The 18,513-nt window shown below is 35.7% G+C and overlaps 1 protein-coding gene across 4 annotated transcripts in view; it reads right to left on the bottom strand.

The window, feature by feature from the left end:
* PAT2 (protein affected trafficking 2) overlaps window positions 1-12,331 on the bottom strand; it is a 36,640-nt gene extending 24,309 nt beyond the window's left edge. For 3 of the 4 annotated variants that reach the window (XM_006846150.4, XM_011625806.3, XM_088874820.1), the window contains exons 1-5: window positions 11,992-12,331; window positions 9,463-9,539; window positions 6,713-6,962; window positions 5,732-6,358; window positions 2,749-2,922 (exon numbers count right to left, since the gene is read on the bottom strand). In XM_006846150.4, coding sequence (XP_006846213.2) covers window positions 2,749-2,922; window positions 5,732-6,358; window positions 6,713-6,962; window positions 9,463-9,539; window positions 11,992-12,234 — 1,371 coding nt within the window. In that variant the 5' untranslated portion in view covers window positions 12,235-12,331. Of the gene's footprint in view, window positions 1-2,748; window positions 2,923-3,110; window positions 3,195-5,731; window positions 6,359-6,712; window positions 6,963-9,462; window positions 9,540-11,991 lie in introns of those variants that run through there. The other variant, XM_088874819.1, reaches the window with a different exon arrangement.
* Window positions 12,332-18,513: the final 6,182 nt, after the last annotated feature.

Genomic DNA, 18,513 nt, shown 5'->3' with positions numbered 1-18,513 from the left:
CAGAAGCAAAGTAGAATAATCTTTCCCAAACAGGATACACATTGACTGAAGTTTTGCATGCGCATCTTTATATGCATAGCAGCATCAAAGAAACGAACGTGTAGAATGGTGTGAGTCATGAATTGTATCTTCAATACAAATTTGTATATGAAACTCAAGCAGAAGCAACCACATGCACCAAAATAATCACAAGTTCATGTTAATGTAATAAAGGCTGCAGGCAATCTCAACACTAACACATTCCTCAACCTTCCTCCCACATGAGGGGAACGACAAGATTGTCTGGTCTCCTGCTCCCACTGGCACCTTCTCTGTCTCCTATTTCCATAGGGCCTCCAAATGCCTTCTCCCAATCACCCTTCACCCCTCTACCGCGGCCAAAGCCTGGTTCTCCCTTGTTCCTCCCAAGATCCAAATGTTTAGCTGGATCACATTCTCAGAAAGAGGCTCGACTGTTGACCAACTCCAAAGAAGGGGCCTACAGTTACCCAACAGGTGCACCATGTGCACTGAGGAGGAGGAGACCAACGCACACCTTTTCATCCATTGCAACCTAGCTTGCTCTCTACAGGGGTACGTACTTCAGCTTTTCAGCTGGTCTTGGGTGACCCTGAATTCTATCCTCCAACTAATCCAGGCTTTCCTCTCCGCTCCATGGTCTAGACATTGCATCTCCCTTTGGCGAGCCTCTGTTTCTGCCACTTGCTGGATCACTTGGTTGGTATGCAACAACCGGGCTTTTGAGGAGGGAAGACTACCTTAGTGGCCCTTCTCGACAAAATCCTTGGTTACCTTCTGGGCCAAGAATAATAAACTTTTCCAGCACTGCCCTCTCTCAGACTTCCATCTCAATTGGAAGAACCTGCTGACTCTCAGATCAGCACGCATCTCTTGGTCCTCTCTCTGGAGACCTCCGGAGCAAGGCCAAGTCAAGGTTGACTTCGACGATTGCTCCCTTGGCAACCCAGGCCATGCTGGAATAGGGGGCATCCTCAGAGATTCTAGTGGCACCACCCTTCTTCATTGGCCTAACCAACTCCAATGTGGCTGAAGCGTTCGCCCTTCATGGGACTTTGCAATTTCAAATTTTCAACCCATCCTGGGGTGCAACTCTGATTATAGAGGGGATTTCAAAAACGTCATGGTCTGGGCATCTAAATCATCCCCCTGTCCATGGAGATTGGAGCGCATCTTTGATGAAAGTTTCCACCTTTGCAGGGATACTCACGTGGTTTGGCAGCATATCTGGGGGCACGCCAACGCCACAGCCGACGCCCTAGCTAAGGACACGCCTCACAGCAGAACACATAGGAGACTTTTGAGCACCTTTTTGAGCTCTAGACCTCACCTGCTTGTTATCCTACTTACTATCTCTCAGCTTGTATAGCATTTTTTGGACCCTGTAAGGGGAATTTGAATATAAACACCTGGAATGCGGGTGGCTCAACCTCTTATATATATCTTTTATCTATACAACAGTTAACAATTTCCAAAAAAAAAAAATGATGCTGTAAATTTTCTTTGAAGTTGCACTAATACAAAAAATTTGAAATGTCATAAACTCACAGAAATGTGAGTTCATAAATTGATTAGGTCCAAATAGTAATCCATGTTCCAACAAGGGCATCCATCCTGCAGTTGCCCATGCCAGCAAGTTCAAATATCAAGATTGAATATTGCAACTAAAATGATGCTGAAAGCTTTTATATACTTAACTTATTGAAAATTAACAACTAACAGGGAAACTGCAAAGAGCGTACAACTTTGTTATACGACATGTTATAAACCAGGTTACAAGCACAATATACATTCCCAAATAGACACACGTACAGATAATTCAACAAAACTGAAACGAGTAATCAACTAGTTAAAAGACACAGACACTAAGTTACTTCTATGAATGATATGTAGGAATAGTGAGAAATAAGATCTGCATAATGTTGGGGAGTTTTCAGATACAACTAGCCTAAAATTGTTGCCACATTTTTTTTTGAGAGTGATAGGCTCAGTGCCACAAGGCAGGCGGCAGACCCAAAAGGACGTTGCTTCCCTTTGGAGCATAGCTGTTCTTATAAGGAAATCATCTACATCACTCAAACAGCAAAGATAAGCTTTCATCATGTATTAACAAAAGCACATTAGATATTGATTTAATAGACAATAGGATAGGGAGAAGACGCCATATTTCCAGAATACTCTTTCCTGCTTGCCTAAACTTTGACTATTGCATTAGCTCTCTTTGTCGATTTTGCTGCCACATTATCTTCATTTGCGTATAGCTTCAGATACAACTTGACATGTAGTCTCATTTAGTTTGATAAATGAATAGTTAGCAATAAAACAGAAACAGATAACTCACTACCACGGATTGGCCCCCCAAAATGAAATCTCAATCATAAGCACAAAGCCTCAACCAAACTCTTCGATGAATTATCTCCAATACCAACTTATTATGATTCCTCCACTTATTTTTCGTGTTCAAATTAACCATATTATATTTTATCACGTAAGGCATTATGATACGATATTTGAGAACATCGATGTGAAAAAAACATAAAGGACAGGAGCTATGTAGAAGTCTTATGCCTGACACTAGATTGATGCATCTTAGCCATTTATAACCTCTGAATTAAAGAATCTGTGATTCGCCAATAGGGAAATCACTACATAACATTGAATCAAAATGTCTAATCACTAATAACATAGATTTAATTGGTAACAAGAAAAAGAAAGGGGGAAAGCAACTACCTGGAATTCTTGAAAAATGAAAGATATTGATGATTCAGTGGCAATGAGAGATAATATATCAATTTTTAGAGCTTTGATTTCATATGAATCAGAGTAGCACATGAAAAAGTCTTCAAAATGAGATGCAAATAATGAAGGAATCGCCTTTGTGAACACTAGTATGTTGGAAAGCACCTGCAACAAGACATCACAGCATAGTCTCAGCATTTAAACAAAAACAAATTGTTGTGCCCAAAACAAGATAATAGCTTCAAATAATAAGAACAAAAAAACACAACAATAAAGACACAACTCACTTGACATCAATGAAAATGTCATAATTCAAAATACAAACTAACAAATTTTCATCTTGAATAACCTACCAAGAGATAGATTTAACCTTCTATCTCAAGTTGATCAATTTCAATAAAATTCCCTCAAAGAATGACTACCTCAATGCTGCTCGCTACAAATAAATAATTTTCATTTCATTAGTTTATATTGAATCCAATGACAAAGGCACTATAACATTACAAAGAACTTTCCTCTTTATATGGCTGGAATTCAACTGACTATTAAACAGCATAACGCCCCATTCAACCAACAAGAGTTTACACTACCAGAATAAGAAGTGGCATTGATGCAAAGGCAGTATATAAACCTCAGTAAAAGAACTAAACTAGCCACAGGATTCTTCCAATTTCATAAGTAAGGGGGTGTGCAAGATATAGACCACAAGAATAAAACAAAATGGAATCTACCATACTTATCTATGAAAAGCTCACATGCCATGTTTGTGAAGCATCAAGAATTTAGACTTGGCATAATAATAGTGAGACATGTTTGTGAAGCATCAAGAATTTAGACTTGGCATAATAATATTGAGAACCAGCTCGGACGTAAAAGTGGACTAAATATCTTACAGAGCATAACTAACCTTTTCCTGACTCAGTTAAGAAATAAAATAGTGCAAGACAAGAAATTACAAATAAACCATGCCTATTTGATTTGTGCACCTGGCTCATGTTATCCCAAGACAGATATCAGACTCCCCTTCAATCTAAAACTGTATCGAACACCCATTCTGAAAACTGAAATCAGACAAACCTCAAGAATATTGAGAATCAACTTCAATAAACACCAGTAGTACCACGACCAAAAGCAGAAATCCGTGGTTACCGGCTAGCCACCATCAAGAAAAAGAATATCCACCCTAAGGCTGAATCATGTATGATTAGTGGGCTCGCACCCTTTTATATACATCCTGGAGCTGCATTTTGATGCCCCGCCTTCACAGAAACCACTTTATAGGGCTTATACTCGGAAATAATTTCAGTACAAACAAAAACAAATAACCGATTCCCTAGAGCAAATGAATCATAATAAACTGATTAAGAGGTTCATGTGGAGCAGTGTGACTCGAAAAAAGTAGGATCAACTTTGTTGATGTTTCTACTCACTTACTAATGTGCCTCATGGATGTAAACATATAGAGGAGGAAAGTTTAGGGCAAGTGCCATCTGGGAATTGAGCACTAAAGAATGAGACCTAGATTTTGGACTTTGGAGCACTCTTTCATTCTAGAGGTAATTGAGTATGACGTAACCAAAAATAATTTTATTACAGGTGAGCATCCATAGAGGATTAGTTATTACAGGTAAGCATCCATAGAGGATTAGTACATGTGTATTCATAATATTATGAGGTTAACCGAGCCGCCTAATGAGAGTGCAGCATGGGACTATCAGTTATTGGGTGACCATTTGAGAGGCCTTCAGCCTTTGGGAGGCCACTCAGATATCATTGTTGCATTTGATATCAAAAACAGCCGAAAAGGAAAAAAAACATAGGATAGAGGGAGAGACGTCAAGGAAGTATCAATATATAACACACAACTGAGTCTTGATTCAGTAAATAAACAGTCAAAATGCATACCCATGCAACACCGAACAACTCAAATTTCAGATATAGCTATATTGCAAATCTTAAATTCCAGATATAGCTATATTGCAAATCTCAAGTCAAATTTCAGAAGTAAATATCTGTAGATCACTTCTAGTTTCAGCAGGACACTTAAAAATAGGATAATTTTAGTTGGGCAAGCTTTCTATGCTTCCCCTATAGCATAAAACTTATATGCTTCCCCTTATCCAATCGTCCATTCTGAATGGACGGCTAAGATAGCCCCAATCACAATGTCATGTCTCTACACTATTTTATTTTTAATTTTTTTATACAAAATATTTTGACACCAAACTTTGGGCATCCAATCCTCTATTATACTTGCACTTCTAAAAAATATAAAAAAATATTTCCAATAAAATAAAATGACCAAAATTACCCCTAAAAGTTTCAAGGGGTATTTTTGGCATTATATTTTATCGATAAATTATTTTTAATATTTTTTGTAGGTGCGCCCCAATGAGAAGATGACACGTACCAAATTTCATATTCATACAATTTGTATAAAAAAAATTAAAAATAAAATACTCTGGGACGTTGGATCTAAGATCAAACGGTTAGTAGCTCACTTAATCAAAATTGGACAGGATGGTAGGGGAAGTATAGATCTTCTATGCTATAGCGGAAGTATAGATATCTTTCCCATTTTAGTTTCCACATAAACTAACAAACCAAAAATTAGTCTTCAATCAAAAGGACAGAGTCATCAAAGTTTCATGGCTTTGTAAGCATCTGAATGCTGATAATTTAGGAACAAATTTTCAAAAGCATGGAAAATATTCCAGTTATAAGCACCTCTTGATTGCAAGAAAATCCCAAACTCAAGAAAGTAGGTAAATTATCAAGAAACTTTAATGAGAACCACACAAAAACACACCGATATACATAGCTTAATATGTCAACAAATGTGGCTCCACAAGTTGTCATATTTGAAATTATGGAAAGGCAAAAATGGCTTCAGAGGAACAGAAAAAAATTACTCTCATTTTTCATAGGTAAAAAAGAATTCCTCCTTCCACATAACAAACTTTCAAAATCTTACCACATATCGCGAGGAATGCGATGACCTCAAAAGAAACAAAAGTGGCTTCACTATCTTCCTCAAATCATCCTTAGGTGCCATAATCCAGTGAGTTCCAGCAGCCACAAGTACGACTGCACTGTTTTGACTCCATAATAAAGGCGAAGTACATTGAAGCAAGAGTTTCACGTCATTATTTTCGTATGACGTAAAAATGAGTCCAGATGTATTGGTATCATCTTTGTTAGGAGAATTTAATCTTGACAAATACTCGTCCTGTCCCTCTATATAGCATCTACATAGTGCTGTCATCAATTCTGATTCATAAGCTTCATTGTGCTGCATGAAGCTACTGTCATTATCTGTTACCCCATATCCACCAGAACCCTTGTCAGAGAGTGTACTTTCATTGCAATTACAAGGAAGCAGTATGGATCCTTTTGAAAGCCCGTGCCTTGCTACCACATATCGTAGCAGGATTCCAATCAAGACAATCTGGCCCCACTCTTCAACATCAGGGAGAGTCTCACATAGTCGTTTAAAGCTTCTCCCAATCAATGATAGATTGTTAGGGGAAACAGAATTAAACGCAGCTGCTGCAGCTCCAACTACGCCTGGGGAACTATCATTTAACAAGATACCAACAAGCTGCACAACAATAATAACAAGATAGCTGAAGACAAGTCATAGAAGCCATGAATAGACCACAAAACATTTTGCTGGGGAAGTATGTAATCCAATGGACTATGGAGAACCATAGTTTATTGGGTCATCACCGTCAATTGAAATGGTGATGGGCAGTGATAGAGAAAGAGTACAACCTGACAGAACAGGACATAAGTGGGTTCCACTCTCTGTTGACTACCATCCATCATTTCATTGGACGACAATGAACCCAATACATTAAATCTTTTACAAATTTCAATGAATTATAGTACACTATCTCTTTTCCTCTGATGGTTAACAAAACAAAGACCTAAGAAAAATCTACATTAAGCAGACCTCTGCAAGAGCACCATAGTTTTCCTCCAATTGTAAATCATGAATCTTTGGAAGGGCACTTGCCGCACATTTTCTAACATATGGAGATGGGTCCCTGGCGCACTTGTTGACTGCCGCCAAAACAAGAGGAGCTACATCATGTAAACGAATCCCTGACATAGCACGAAGAGCCCATGCACGAACTAAGGGGTTCAAATCTGATAGATCCTTTTGGAAGCAGTTAATAGAAAGCAATGCTTCATTTGGTCGCCTGATAGACAAAAAAAAGCCCTTTTTAGAAGTATGGCTGAATGGATGCATTCAATTTTTTACCCACTAAATGCATTCTTTTGATAAGATAAAATCCCTAAATTCACCCAAAAAAACAAAACTAGTAGACACAGATTAAGTGCAAAATATCCAAGAACTGCATTGAGTAACATGCTATATGAAGATCCATGAATCAGAGAACTTTTCTCCAATAACTAGAAACTATGCATTATGGGTTACATTCATCAAGAAAAGGCACTTCTCTTGCTCCAATTCACAAAGATTACGCCACATAACTTGGAGTATAAGCAGAATATAAAAGAGTAAAAGAGCGCGACCAGGACTCTAATCCAAAAAACAAAGAGAGTAAAGAGGACTATAGAACAAAACTGTTGACATTCATGCCATTCTATTCTCACATAAATCATCCTCTCTCCTCATACCCATTCAGGGCATGAAACAATTGTAAAAGATGCACGCTCTATTGATAGTTTAAGTAGATGGAGCTACACTGTTAAAAGAAAGCAATGTATGGGCCAAGAAAGAAACAAAGACTGGTTATCAAACTATAATGTATGCACCCCGTCAATGAAAGAGCAAGGTCTTCCTCATGGTGATAGTCATTAGAAATATAACAAAATGTTAGAAATATAACAAAATGTTCACTAGTGTATGACTTATTATCTGTCCTGTAAAGTATCAAATGTGAATTTTAACTCCAGCATTGTTTATTCTTCAATAACAAATATCTTACATTCTCATTCAACTCATTCTGTGCTCCCAATGACTTCTCACCTCTAGAATTCCTGTCGTCGTCACTGCACCTCTTTCTGTATTCAGTCATGACTGAACTTAACAGGAATGATTTCTCCTCCGTGAAGGATGAATCTTTTTGTGATACAACAGCCAGTTAAAATTTGATGATGCCAGCAGAAGTTGCTTGGATTCTCAATCCAAACAATCTAACTTGGCTTCATGATATTCAGATTTAACACATTGGCTTACTCTAACTGTTCTACTTGAACAGATTAATGAATCTTTCTACCCCAAGGACACCACAATGAGACCCTCACAACCAGACTCATTTAATTCAAATTGTGAAGTCATTTGCCCATTTCCTTGGGAACTGACCACTGCACATATGAACTCAATACCAACTGCAGGTTTATGACTTCAAAGCCATGTTGACTGGTAGAGTTTGATGAATTCATGGATTTGTATACTCCATTGATTGTGACGAAATCAGCTCAACTGTAAATGTGGGCTTACAGAGTTACTTCATGTTTGCAGCGCCATTTGATGAAAGCTACTATCATGCAAATACACCAGCTGGTCAAGTACATATCCCTAGATGGCATCCATATCATGGTAACTACTAGGCTGACCTTCTGGTAACAATCACTTGATGCACGCAGATAGGTCCTGGTTGCAACAGCTCTATACATGCAGTCAAGAGGATGACTGCACACCAAACCACGCTGTGTCAATTGCAACCAAAAGACATGAGGTTGAACGATAACATCCAAAATGCTTTCTTAGTACCTGCATGACTACCAAACCCTGAGTCCAAAAATACATTTTTTATTTTGTGTTATTGATAATTTCATTGAAGGAACAAAAATGTTGAAGGGTAAATAAGGAAAAGCGTAAACAAGCCCAAACTCTAGTTTTGCTCTGGCAATGTTGCTTCTCTATTCTATCAAGTATGACAGAGCAATAGACATATAGAGTGGCAAAAAGAGAACATGATGACATGAGAAATAAACAAAGAACAAAGGTAGAGACAAAGCTCTCAAGCACACCCCAACCGCCCCACACCACCTCAAACACACAACACACGCACACACACACGCATGCACACGCATGTGCGTGCGCACGCAAACACACACGCACATGCACATGCATATGCACATACGCACGTGCACACACGCGTGTGTGTACACACACACACCCTCAGGTTGCAATTTTTTGTCAAAAATGCTTTTATTGATTTGACTTTCTTTGTTTTCTGCATTTATTCCGTCTCACAAACATGAGAGGAAGTTTAACCAGTCCATATAAGATGCAGTTTAATAAGATCTTCTCAATTATTGCCCTATATGCAGTATTGTAGCATTTCTTTCTGTTGCGAATCCTTTGCAAAAAAATGTAAATATGTGTTGTATACGAGCAACTAAAATTGGCGAGTGCATGAAGAAATGCTGAGACTCATTCCTTTAGTACTACTATACTGTAAGTGAGCTTTTTCAAAGCACTGTGGATAATAGTTTTGTTGTTTCGTAAGTTAATCATTGAATCCAAATGTAATGGATGAGATAATTTCTCCACACTACAATTACTTAGTGATAACAATAATTAAAGACACAGTATGAAAGACAAGAATTTCAGCCTTATTTAAAGGGCGATCAAATTAAATGATGAAGCAAAGTTCACATAATCTAATTGGTTTCTCAACATAAAAATTGTATTACATGTATGATAGAAACATTGACATGACATACTTTTCAGCATAATGCAGTAGATATACATAGACAAGTTTCTTCACTTCCAACGACTGGGATGCTACATTTTTCACAACCTGCATATCCAATGAACAAACAAAAACTTAAATTCATAAACTAAATATATTTAACAAATAACCAAAATCCCAAAGTTGCCAACAAAGAATAAAAACTCATATAGACCCCAAAACTATGTAAATCAATTACCTATATCAATGCATTATTTTATAGAAAGTATATTGAATATTTAAAATTAATCCCTTCAATAACTACAGGCACGGAAATGCATATCAACAGCTATTCTTTGCAACCCATGTAAAGGCATGGATAAATGTGCTTGCGAGCGTGTATATTTGCATCTGTATATGTGCATGCAACAGTCCGTGACGTACACATGCATGTTATGTTTCAATGCTATAAATTTTATGTCCATGAATTTGTAAGGTATATAGATAAATATATTGTTACAATTATGGTTGACATAAGTCATAAGATAAATAAATACTGGTTTCAAGAATTTATGTACTATGTTGAATTACATGAATATACATGAATGAGTGCATCCAAATGATCTGTGTGTGCCCGCCAGTACATATGATAGATTAGATGCCAATAACATCCAAACCACAATGCACCATTTATAGGAATATTCCAAATTAGCAAATTCTCTATAATTAACTCGGTGGAAGTTTGTATCAATGTTATAAAGACCAGATTGGTGGGCCATGACCAGGAAACGGGTCTAGAACTTGTCCAGTCTAATCTTAAAAGGGAATACAGACATCTGATAGTAAAGGTAATGGAAAAGTTGCCTAAAACAAAAAGGAAAGAAAAAACAGAGAAGAAAGGGGAAAAAGTAAAATTGCAAATTAAAGAATTATCAACCCTATTGCTTCAAATATTTTTTCTATATTAAAAAACAGCTGCTATGTGGCCTTGCCATTTGTTTCTTCAAAAGCTGAAACCCCATGTAGTAGCAGTCATGCCATTTTTGTGGCTGCTATTCAAGAATGGTGACTGTAATTTTCATGTAAAGGGCCTTTTATTGCACTCACACATTGCATTACATAATGTAACAGGTGGAGACTATTTTTTATATAAAATTTATTATTTTAATACCGACTTGCTACTGTTATATTATGCAAAATTTGGGGATCATTTCTTATACATGGTCAGCTACTTCAATGCAACTGCATTTATTTTGAACCATTTTCGGAACAAGGACTTTGGGGAAAGCATACTGGGGAACTACAAATAACAATTCAGTCATTGTGGATGAGGTGGGAAAGAGGGACAATCTACAACAGAATTTGAGGCAGTAAGGGGAGTATTAGATCAGTCAACAAATAAGCATTGGCAGATTGTTTGCCTTTGTACAAAAAGGTTGGTTCTAGAGGACGAGAGGCTTTTAGATAATTGAAGGTCTCATAATGAAAAAAGTTAAGGAAAAGACAAGAAAACATGAAAAGGCAGTAAGCAGTCTAGAGACGACACCAACAGGAAGAAAGCTAAGAAGCTCAAATACGGTAAAAGGAGAGGTCATTCTAGCTTAATAATTGCATCAAGTTTTGGAGACAAAGAAGTTTCTCGCCTTTACAGCTGAAAAAAGAACATGTGACATGCTCTAAAAGCATCCATTTCTAAACATTGCTATAATTTTTACAAGTTTTGGGCCCACACTGTGCGTTAAAAAATCATTACTATAAAATTTTAACAACATCCCCATAGAACAACAACCATTTGATACATTAAATGCCTTATTCTTGACTAGTTATATGCCTATCATCCAAAAAAATTCATATTTAGACACACCACATCCACAAAATTTTGCGAGTTCTTCCAAACTAACACATGGGTCTCATAGCCCATAATCTAGCTTACTGATATCATATGGTATCCATGAAAATGCGAGAGTTATAGAGGAATCCAAACAAGTCACTGACCTCAGCTTCCACTGAGGAAAAATAAAATAAAGGAAAACTCTGCAAGCCTTCCAGTCCAAATGCCTAATAATCAACTCCACTTCAAACTAAGAGCAAACTAAGAGAATAATACATGTAGAATGACAACCATAATAAATGATAATAAAACCAAAAAGGCCACCCAAGAAAAAAAAAAAAAGGGAGGAAAACAGCAATTGGCCATTGATTCTTTTCTGAAACACAAGTCTACCGTAATCAACTACGAACCCAAAACACAAAATCCAAATACAATGATTTCTGCCCTTTGAAGAATATAAATAATAATAACAATCATAAGGCATCATGCAAATAGAGAATGGTTTGAATCGAATAAACATAATAAATAATAGAAAACCCATGAATTCCCACAAAAAATTAACACGTAAAATGTATTGCCCCATATACAAAATAAGAAGCAAGAGGTGTATGAATCGAAGCATTTTGAATTCCATATCATGAAACGTTCAATATAGACCAGATCCATCGGAACACAAATCAGGTCCATAAATTCAAAAAAGCAATTTATCACAACTTAAAGAAAGATTTGCAGAATTCAATGGCAGTGAACCTGAGGGAAAAAATTGGAGACATCGCAACCCTGCGCAATGAGGGCGAGCAATCGCTTGAGAGCCTCCGATTTCTCTGTGTCGAATTTGCTATCGAGAAGAGGAGCAATGCTCACATCTTCTGGGTCGTCGTAGAGGTGGGCATCACTCCCGATCCTGAACACCATCGTCGAAGCTTTGCTGAAGCCCGCAGCAGTGGCACCGAATTGAGGGAACATCTCTCTCTCTAGAATCTCTCTCCACATGAGGCAGAGTCCGCTTTCTCTCTCCTTGAATCGCAAGAGCGAGAGCCCCCCACTCTCCCTCTCTCTCTTCAACACTCTCTCTCTCTTCCACTCTGCGCTCGATGCTCACTCTGTGGATCTAACGGGCAGCAGGGACACGAATTTTTTCCAGATGATTGTATAACATGTATGGTCACGAGTGTAAAGACCGTTTACTTCATTGATCGACGGAGGTGGAGAGAGAGCGGAGAAGACCTTGCCATGGTCGAAGTGATAGGGCCACTCTCTCTCACTCCAACACCGCCAGATTGATCGATTGGATGGTGATGACCTTGTGTTATTTTCGGTGGTCATATAGATCATAGCAAACTTGGGATAATGTGAAGGAGAAAGTTTGTATAGAGTGTGAACATTATACTATAGAAGTTAGTCGTACCTAAAAATGGATTGGAAATGGTTATCCCGACACCGAAAAATCTTTCAATTGATCATCTTGACCTCAAAATATATGAAAAAGAAAAAAAAAGATTCTTAGTTTTGGAATTAGTGTATTTTATAATGTATTATCTTAAGTGTCTATTTTTAATACTTTCAAGTGTTTGTTGATCTGCTCGATTTCCACTAGTTTAAAGTATTATATTTCATAATCGGAAATAAAATTAGATTTTTAGACCATCATAAGGATTTTCATATTGAAACAATATCTTTTAACATCATTTGGCAGTGTGCCTTGATGGTTGAAGGTGCCAACCATATACAAATCTCACCCGTAAATGAATTATGCCATCCTCATCTAATACGATGAGATGAAAGTGTGATGCAAATTATCACCATCCATTTGAAGGGTTGGACAGTGATGGATGGGAGTGAAGATAAACAAGAACGAGATACATGCTTGGTGGGGCTGAATCTCCATCATCACCGTCCAATCTATTCATTGTTCGGTAGTAACCTCTTATGATATTTTTGTAATCAATTTATACGTCTGCATGATGCTTTCATGGGACATTGAATACGATGTTGCAACTAATTGATAGCTACATATCACATCAACCATCAATCATCCTCATCAATATCGTATGGTCCAGATGAACATTTCTTAAACGAGTTATTGAGCAGAGCAAGTAATATAACCGTCTTAGGGTGCAGTTGGCATACGGTTGCATCCGTAGCTGTAGGGGTTAGGTGCATCTTCAAATTTTATCATAGTATATAATTTGAAAAAAGTTTATACAATGATGTAACCCTGTTTTTTTTTTTTTTTTATCAATGTTCAAAATTTTATTGATAAACTAAAAGAAAATTACAACAGGAGATATAGAGAGAAAAACAAGCCCAACGCCCCATTTTGCCAAAGCATCAAAAACCTCATTAGCCTCTCTATAAACATGTGAGAAAGTAATAGTCTAGCTTGTTGTAAAATCCATAATCTGTAACCATAAAGATCGAAGTTCCCACGGAATAGACTGCTTTTTTTTACACCATCTAATAACGTTTAAAGAGTCACCTTCAATTAAATAGGTTGTCCTCAAGTTATGGTTTATAAAAATGAACAAACCTCTAAGAACAGTATTCATCTCAGCAAAATTTACAATAGCAACCCCAATCGGTCCTGCATAGTATTCCCATAGCAATCACGGATTACACCTCCAATACCCGTCGGACCTGGGTTACCAAGAGAGCTACCATCAAAATTAATCTTAACGCAACCTGAGGGTGGAGCTTATCTACAAAGCTTTTGGTCGATCCTCCTAAACCCAAGAGAAAATAGATTGGAAATATTGACCATCACATCCACTTTTGTGATGCCCAATCCCTCCTTGGTCACAAAAATACATGATCATACCGACTGCTTAATTAAAAGAATCACTTTTTGTTAGGGCAAAGTCACACCTTCAAAGGTTATTCTATTCCTCTCCTTCCACACTTCCCACATCACCATACCTATGGCTATCTTCCAAATTGTTCTCCCCAATTTTGGGTAGAAAAGGAAGAACAAACTGGGTAATTATCCCAGAAACCCTTGATGTGTAAAATATGTACATTTGAAGCTCTTATCAGTTGAATCGGGGTTCCGGTGGAAGATGTCTTATGTTATTTGAAGTTATTAGGACCTGGGTAGTTTTTTAGGAGATCCTATAAACATATGAAAATCTTGAAAATGGACGGTATAGATAATATGTAGAAAAATGTACTATTTTTGAGACTTAAAATCTTTTTATTTTTCATGGTCATACATATCGACGTGTTCAATCAAAGGGTTTTTCAATATTAAAACTACATTTTTCGATGGATTTTTAAGGTGCATCCGTAGTTCTACATTATAAGGTTGCATCCTTATATAAACTTTTTCAAACCGTCTAATGGTAGCAATAAACGGTTGAAATGATATGTAGCCTTCTGTTTGTATGCTACATTTGTAGCACTCTGTAGTTTCTTAATGAAAGGCGTAGTGTAATCCAATAGAGTGGTCCTGCAAAACGGTGCAGAATCATCGAAATATCATCCATCTCGATGGATGACGATAGAAAGTGGGGATCAATTGTATGCTGCTGAATTTCCTGGTGGGTCCTACTAATGGTAATCCCTGCCATTCAACAAAAATGGAGGGTAGATAATCATTGGAGTACCGTGTACCGTACGTCATTCAAATATGTAAATCATGAGTATGGAAATATTTAGAAGTATAGCATTTTAACGATACTGTTGTAGTAATATTTAACTATTAAAAATGGGATTGTAGACAATGAAACTATTTATGTTTTATACAAGGAGTTTACAATTATTCACAACCAATCATTATGGAATTTGATAGCTTCAATGTGTTATAAAGTTCGAAAAAATTTCTTTTGACCTTTGAATTTGGTCAATAGAATATATATAGCCACCCAACTTCATATTCAATGGTCAAGATTAATTGTGACTACCTTGTATCAAAGATAAATGGTCTCATTGTATACTTTTTTTTGAAAAATTGGTCACTCTTGGTTCAAATTTAAAAAAACTGTTTTTTTTGACACATTTAGAGTGAGTGTCAATTTTTTGTGCCATAAATTTACAGATAACTTAGGTTGATTATTTATTTATTTCTTTACCCGATCCTTAAAATTTTATGGTTTCTAATTTGTGATTAAAAAAATAAAAAAAAAATAAAAAACTAAAATGTCCATAAGTTGAACGCAACTTTACTCAGATGATGTTAATGAATTGATCAACAGAAAATGTAAATTTTGAAAATTTTAGACAATCCCATCTAATATTACGAATTTATGACAAGATAATTTAACACAATAAATTTTAATTATAATTGTAAATAATTAGAAACAATAATAAAGCCAATAGATGTTAGTATTGTGCACATGCTTCTCAGATGATGTTAATGACTTGATCATTCAGAAAATATGAATTTTGGGAATTTTAGTTGCGAAGAATTTATTATATAGCATGTTGAGCCACCCAAGACAACCAAATAAATCCACATAAAATTAAAGACTTAAGAAATCAGAAGAAATTGTTGCACATAAAATTTTTAAAAATTCATTATAAATATTTTTTTAGAAGCATAAAAATAAAGTTATTTAAGTAACCAAATAGTAAAAAAAAACTATAGTTTCATTTTTCCTATCATTTAAGAAAAAGTCGGAACAATTTATGTGAAGTAATTAAAGTTTTATTATAAATATTTTGGTAACTCATAAACTATTCTCAAATAATTAAAAATTCTATTAGCTTGCCAAGCATGCTTCTCACACATTGGGAAAATCCAAAAGAATTAAAAATAAAAGAAATCATTTCTTTACAAAAAGATTTGATGATATTGTGAAAGAAGAAACAGTAAATTAATCATTGACTAAAAAAGAAAAAATAGTTTGAATTACATGCATAATAATTTAACCATAAATTTGAATTCAAAACCCAAAGAAATCCAATCTAATGAAAACTTAAAAAAATAAATCCATATAATAAAATTAAAAGGATGGATAAGAATGGAGTGTAGTTATTTTAAGTTCTGGCTCCTAGAGAGGATAAGAGATCACCCCATTTACTCAAATATTTAAGTATCCAACCTACATGATATAATAAAATCTAAGAAAAATAAGAGAAGAGAAGCATAATAAACTCAAGCTATAATATATACACGTATTGTTAACAAAAAGAAAGAATAACAAATATATATCGTGACACATAAAGGTCATGATGACGTTACAAATTAGTCCCTTCAAAAAAATTTTAAAAAAACGAATTATTTGAACTTTTAAAATGAAAAAGTAAAAAACAAATTATAAAGCTTCATATTATTTAAATGGATATATATTTTGTCACGCAATGCAAAAAACTTGATCGATAATTGACATGTAAGAGAAGGTGATGAGGTAGAAAGCAATCTCTCTCTCTCGCTCTCTGATTTTAAATTTGGATAAAAATAATGAGTTATAAAGTTTGAAAAAGTTTTATCGGGCATTGTGTGGAATTTGATGTAGCCGTTTGATTTCACATTTGATGGTTAAAAGTGAATATGACCTCTTTGTATCAAAAGTAAACAAATCTTATTTTATACTTTTTCGTATATTTCTTACACCCTCCTGAAGTTTTATTGCCTCTCCATTTCTTTGAAATTTGTAAATTTACTAATTTAATTATATTAGAAAATTTAAACTTATTTAGGATAAACTTAGTAGTTTCTAATAGAAGCACTGCATTAGGATTAACTAATCCATCCAAATCTCAACCCTAAACTCTTCTCAAAATTTTAAGAAGGTTTTAAAACAAAGAAACTCATTATGTTTTGTAAAAATTCTATCCATGAGTCTCTATCTTTCTCTTGGCACCTATCTGAATCTCAAAAAAATAGAACCCTAACGCTTTCTCGAAATTTTAGGAGTTTTGATGAAGAAGACTAAAACTTCTTTTTGAATGTGTGACTCTCTCTCTTCCATATTATTTCTCCAAATCCTGAAAAATGAGTTTAATTTATCTACTCCATCTACCCGGAGGACATAAACCCTACCCTATTTCTCTGGATAGTTTCCTTTTGATTATAACCTACCCACATATCTAGTATGAGTTCCTTTCTTTTTTATTTATTTTTTATTCTCATCCTTTAACTACACCTGCTTAATTAAAAGAAAATTATACAATGAGGTCATTTATCTTTATCTTTGATGCAAGGTTTCAAAATTCAAAAGAACTTTATAAGCAATTGTAACCTCCTTATGTCAAAGGTAAATGGTCCCATTGTATACAATCCCTTAATTAAAAAGCATAGATAACATGAGGCAACTAGTGATATTCAAGCCATTTACGATGCTTCAAATATGAAATCGTTGAATTCACATGTAGAGATATAAATTCATCAAAATAATGGAAAATTTTAAGCATCAACCAAATGCTTTAAGAAAAATCATATATTTTCCTTAAACAAATTAAATATCTATAGTTAGTTAAGATGGATGCTTCATACCTCGGGGGCCGCAAATGTAGAAATGCGATCCCCGCCACATGAAACAATTTTCCAATATAAATAGGCTACAAGTTAGGCAACTAGTACCACCGCACAAAATCATAACCCAAGTGCAAATACGCCAATGCAAATTCAATTGCTTAATGATTGGCTTTATTTATGAAGTAAATCGGAAAATGCTAACTTTACTGCAAGTAATTAATTTTTGGTTAGCATAGAGTTGCCCGCATGAACATGGCACGAGGAATCGATTCCAACGAGTTCAAAAGCCCTGTCTTTGATGTCTCGCACGTGTCTAGACTCTAGAAGTGCCTACATGTGTGGCGTGTGGACAAGACATGACACGCAGTGACGATAGGGTGCAAGGCCCCAAAAAGAAAATCTTTTCTTACCAGCCAACCGAAACGAATACCAGCCAAGTGCGATATCCGTGAACCAAATTGGAACCAGCTGGTTTTTCGTGGAAAATTTCTATAGAAACCAAAAATTTCAACTGGTGAGAACAAGTGAATCGTTAGATTCGGACGGGTCCCGCACCGATTCCAAGCCGGCTGGGTCGCTGGTTCTTAAAACACTACATGAAATACAAGATTAACAGGATTAACAAATAAAGTCAAAGCAAATCTCACCGATTTTCCAAGACTTCAAAAATATGATGCACATCCAAACTCAAGAAAAAATATTGTATTGTGCAAATATTTTACAAACCCTCGAGTATTGTCCGAATTCTATTTAAATCTAGTCTAAGAATCAAATTTTCAATATGTGCTCAGTCCGAGAGCAAAATGACAATCTATATAAGACTTTCACAAAAGAGTATTTCACAAAATTTATGAGCA

Source organism: Amborella trichopoda, chromosome 8, assembly GCF_054954075.1.
Source record: "Amborella trichopoda isolate Santa Cruz 75 chromosome 8, AtrichopodaSantaCruz75HAP2 v2.0, whole genome shotgun sequence".
NCBI classification, from domain to species: domain Eukaryota; kingdom Viridiplantae; phylum Streptophyta; class Magnoliopsida; order Amborellales; family Amborellaceae; genus Amborella; species Amborella trichopoda.
The sequence above is the reverse complement of the archived record's forward strand: the minus strand, read 5'-3'. Positions and strand labels throughout refer to the sequence as shown.